The sequence below is a fragment of the Chenopodium quinoa genome, unplaced genomic scaffold (assembly GCF_001683475.1).
Source record: "Chenopodium quinoa cultivar QQ74 unplaced genomic scaffold, ASM168347v1, whole genome shotgun sequence".
NCBI classification, from domain to species: domain Eukaryota; kingdom Viridiplantae; phylum Streptophyta; class Magnoliopsida; order Caryophyllales; family Amaranthaceae; genus Chenopodium; species Chenopodium quinoa.
In genome coordinates this window covers 28,461-33,519 of record NW_018744369.1, presented here as the reverse complement: position 1 = coordinate 33,519, position 5,059 = coordinate 28,461, and the positions used below count along the sequence as shown (strand labels likewise).

The 5,059-nt window shown below is 37.6% G+C and overlaps 1 protein-coding gene across 1 annotated transcript; it reads right to left on the bottom strand.

Moving 5' to 3' along the window:
• Nucleotides 1-2,012: 2,012 nt before the first annotated feature.
• Nucleotides 2,013-4,847, bottom strand: LOC110696796. The gene is made up of 2 exons (XM_021874131.1): nt 3,013-4,847; nt 2,013-2,715 (listed from the first exon to the last, which is right to left on the bottom strand). The coding sequence occupies exons 1-2, from the start codon at nt 4,845-4,847 to the stop codon at nt 2,013-2,015; spliced, it is 2,538 nt and encodes an 845-aa protein (XP_021729823.1).
• Nucleotides 4,848-5,059: the final 212 nt, after the last annotated feature.

Sequence of the window (5,059 nt, the reverse complement as noted above, 5' to 3'; positions counted from 1 at the left end):
CAGTATATTGGAACACATTCAAGAACTATGCCAAAATCACGTAATTGTTGTTTTATCCACAACAGTTGTGAGCAACATGCAGCAGCTGCTACGTATTCTGCTTCTGCTGTGGATAGAGCAACTGTATTCTGTTTCTTGGAACTCCAAGAAACTAAACAAGATCCTAGGAATTGGACCATACCTGATGTACTTTTTCTATTCACCAAATCCCCAGCATAGTCGGCATCGGCAAATCCAGTAAGATCATATGTGTCACTTCTTGGGTAGAATAAACTCAAGTCGTTAGTTCCTTTGAGATATCTCAGTATTCTCTTGACGGCTGTTAGATGCGATTCTTTGGGGTTTGATTGGAACCTAGCACACAGACCAACACTAAAAGAAATGTCAGGTCTACTTGCAGTTAAGTATAGTAAGGAACCAATCATACCTCTGTACTTTGTCTGGTCCACACAAGTTCCTGAGGGATCTTCGTCTAACCTAGAGTTAGTTCCCATAGGAGTGTGGTTAGTCTTTGCGCTGTCAAGGTTATACTTTTTCAGGAGTTCCTTGACATATTTTTGCTGATGTATAAATATTCCTGATTCTGTTTGTTTGATCTGCAGTCCTAAAAAGAAATTGAGTTCCCCCATCATGCTCATTTGGAACTCACTGCACATCAAGTCAGCAAAGTACTTGCACAAAGATTCGTTAGTTTCACCAAATATAATATCATCAACATAGATCTGCACAACTAAGAGATGAGTTCCTTTAGATTTTAAAAACAAAGTTTTATCAATTTTTCCTCGTTTAAAATCATTTTCCAAAAGGAACTTGGACAGTCTTTCGTACCATGCTCTTGGAGCCTGTTTTAGCCCGTAGAGAGCCTTATCAAGTTTAAAAACAGGGTTTGGAAAGTTTGGATTCTCGAATCCAGGGGGTTGATCGACGTAAACTGTTTCTTTTAATAAACCATTCAAAAACGCACACTTTACGTCCATCTGATACAGTTTAAAACCCATAAAAGCAGCAAAAGATATTAAAATTCTAATAGCCTCAAGTCTAGCAACAGGAGCAAATGTTTCCTCAAGATCAATACCTTCCTGTTGGTTATATCCCTTTAAAACCAACCTAGCCTTATTTCTTACAATTGTACCATATTCATCAAGTTTGTTTCGAAAGACCCATTTTAAACCTATGACCTTTTTATCTAGTGGCTTAGGTTCAAGATGCCATACCTGATTTCTTTTGAATTCATTAAGTTCCTCTTGCATGGATATAATCCAGTCAGGGTCTTCTAAGGCTTCTTTATGGTTGCGAGGTTCCAAAGTAGATAGAAAAGCATTGAACGCACAGAAGTTCCTCATTTGCGATCTAGTCTGAGTTCCTTTGCATAAGTCACTAATAATTTTGTCCAGTGGGTGTGACTTTTGGTGCTTCCAAGGTTTGGGCTGGAAGGTTTGGATAGTAACTCGACTATTCTTATTTTCTGAGCCAGTTGCTTCTTCTTCAGTGATTTCCTCTTATGTTATTGGTTCCTCGGCAGGTTCTTCAATCTGAGGTTGTTCTGTCGAAGGAACTTCAGTCAGTATGTCGAGTTCCTTCTCCGGATTTTCATGATTTTCATTTACTCGAGTTGGCTGCTTATTTGGAATTATTGCATCTTCTTCTTGTTCTTGAGAACGTACTAGACCAATTTCAAAGTCATAGTCCTCATGTTCCTGTGTACATGGAAGTGGATTAGTTTCATCAAATATAACATGCACACTTTCCTCAACACACATAGTACGTTTATTGTAAACTCTATACGCTTTACTGTTAGTAGCATATCCAAGAAATACGGCTTCATCACTTCTTTCATCAAATTTCCCTATGTTTCTTTTACCATTATTATGCACAAAACATTTACAACCGAATGCTCTAAGATGAGATATGTTCGGTTTTCTGCCTTTCATCAGTTCATAGGGTGTCTTATTTAATATAGGCCTTAGCATGACACGATTTATAATATAACAGGCTGTATTCACGACTTCAGCCTAGAAGTTCCTTGGAAGATCGCTGGCTATTAATATGGTTCGAGCCATGTCTTCTAAGGTTCTGTTCTTCCTTTCCACAACTCCATTTTGCTGTGGAGTTCTTGGAGCTGAGAAATTATGACTTAAGCCTTGTTCCCTGCATAAATCACCAAATTTAAAATTCTCAAATTCAGTGCCATGATCGGATCTAAGGTGTATCAGTTGATGACCTGTGGAATTTTGAATTCTCCTGGAAAATGTAACAAACTCGTCAAAAGTCTCATCCTTACTAGACATAAAAATAACCCATGTAAATCTAGAATAATCATCAACAATTACTAAGACGTACTTCTTTCCACTTCTACTTTGAATTCTCATAGGACCACATAAATCCATATGAATTAACTCTAAGGGTTTCGTGGAACTCACCATCTTCTTGGATTTAAAGGATGTCCTGATCTGCTTTCCTTTCACACAAGCGTCACAAATTTTGTCACATAGGAACTTGATTGAAGGAATTCCCTCTACCAAGTTCCTTGTTCTTAACTTATCAATCAAAGAGAAACTTGCATAACCAAAACGTTTACGCCACAGTAAAGGATCATCCTCAATGACACTGAGGCAAGTTAAGTTGTTCCTCGGAACTGTATTGAGATCCACTATATAAGTGTTTCCTTTCCGAGTTCCTTCTAACAAAACTTTCCCAATGTCATTCTGAATGATGCTACATTTTTCAGAATCAAAACTTACAGAGTTTCCTTTATCACAAAATTGTGATATGCTTAATAAGCTGTGTTTGAGGCCCTCGACTAAAAAAACATTATCAATAGCTTGGGAACTTGACCTTCTAACTTTTCCTACGGCAACAATGCTGCCTTTCTTGTTATCACCAAAGGTCACTGTTCCTCCTGTATAGGCCGTCAGTGAGAGAAATCTTGATTTATCTCCTGTCATGTGCTTGGAACAACCACTATCGAGGTACCATTGGTTGTTCCCCCTCACTTCGACCTGCAAAAGAAACTAAGGGTTAGATTCAGGAACCCCATCTTTCATGGGTTCCTTTGTTGATACAGCAAACTCATTTTTCTTTTGCCATACATAAGCTATATTTTTAGTGGACTTAAGTTCCTTTCTTTTGCAATCAGTATCTTTGTGTCCTAACTTGCCACAGAAGGAACACACAGTCTCACTAGGGAGTTCCACGTACTTTTTATTTTTACCACTGTTCTTCTTTTTGTGGTTGAAACCCAAACCCTCTGTCCTTCTGGTTTGAGCTTCAGATATCCACTTTGGAACTCCCATGTGGATTGCACTTTTGTTGTTTCTAGCTCTTTCTAAATCCTTTTCAAGGGATTCATTTTTGTCTTTAGTAACCTGCAATTCTTTTTTCAAATTTTCAAGATCATCATTAAAGGTTACTAAAGGCAATTGAAGAGCATTATTAGAATCAATGTTAGTGCATAAAAATTTATACTGAGTCAATTCAACATTTAACATGATATTTTCATTTTTGACTCTTTCCAATGTTTCCTTTAGCATAGAGTTTCTATCTAGCAAATCAAAGAATCTTCCCTGAACATCTATTCTTGAACTATTCAAATATTTCATATGATCCTTATAGATTTCTAGAGCTTTTTCATTTTGTCCAAGTTTAAGACATATTTCTTTATATTCATCCAAAGTTTCAATGAGCAAAGAAATCAATTTGTCTTTTGACAGGGATTTCAGAAATTTAGGTTTGAGATTTACCTCCTCTGACTTTTTAGCAGACTCATTGTGTTTAGCCATCAAACACAGGTTTGCCGTCTCTTCTTCCGTGGATTCTTCTTCATCCTCGGAACTTGTGTCTCCCCACGCAGCTATCATGGCTTCCCTGTAATCAGATTTTGAAAAGTTTGGAGTATTAGATTTTCCGTGTTCCTTCATTTTGCCTTTTCCTTTTTCTGATTCCCAGAGAGGGCATTCCTTGATGAAGTGATTTGTGTTCCCACATTTGTGGCATCCTCCAGTTTCCTTGGAATATTGGTTTTTCTTGAAGTTCCTTTTCTTTTGGTCACCAAACCTTTTGTTGCGGTACAACTTTTTTAGCTTCCTGACTAGCATGGCAGCTTCTTCCTCTCCAGATTCGGAATCCTCTTCACTTGGTTGGACAACCTTTAGAGCAATTCCTCGGCTCTTTGAACTTTCTTGGCTTTTTTTTGATAGGTGAAGCTCATGAGTTATTAAGGAACCTGCAAGTTGTTCAAGGTTGAAAGTTGTAAAGTCCTTTGATTCCTGCAAAGCTGCCACTTTGGATCTCCACCGTTCATCTTCAGGAAGACTCCTTAGAATTTTGCGTACCTGTTCATCCATAGGAATAACTCTACCAAGAGAAACTAATTCATTAGTAATATTTTTAAAACGAGTAAACATTTCTTGAATAGTTTCTTTTGAACCCATTTCAAAACGTTCATATTTAGAAAGCAGTATATCAATTTTAGAACGTTTAACTTCATGAGTTCCTTTGTGGGTTATTTCTAGTAAATCCCATATTTCTTTTGCTGTTTTACATCCCATAACACGAGTGTGTTCATCTGGCCCTAAACCCCAAACTAGGAGTTTTTTAGCAGTAGCATTAATCTCTTTCTTCTCAAAGTCGCTTCTATCGTATTCAGAAATAGGTTTAGGAATTACCTCATTTTCTGCATTGGTCTTTGTTACCTCGTAATCTCCTACCTCGATAGCTCGCCAGACTTGATAATTCTCGGACTGTATGAACATCTCCATCCTCGTCTTCCAATAGGCGTAGTACTTCCCATTGAAGAGTGGAGGTCTTTGTGTAGAATAACCTTCAGCTAGTCTCTCGTCCTTCGACATTGTTCCTCCAGGAACTTGACTCGACAGGGCTTCCTGCTTTTCCGAGTTCCTTGCTCTGATACCAATTGATAGAACAATGTATACTACAAGAGGGGGGGTGAATTGTAGTGTATGTAGACTATGGTAAATTTTGCGGAATTAAATCTACTACTAAGAGAAAAGACATTGAGATAGGCAATGAATAAATTCACTATGTAAAAATGATTTACAAT

Bases quoted from the DNA above. Each gene is read 5' to 3' on its own strand.
- LOC110696796 (XM_021874131.1), bottom strand. From the start codon at position 4,847: ATGTCGAAGGACGAGAGACTAGCTGAAGGTTATTCTACACAAAGACCT. The intron at 2,716-3,012 runs GTTTCTTTTGCA...TGAAAAATGTAG, and splicing joins GTTCCTGAATCTAACCCTTA to CATCATTCAGAATGACATTG.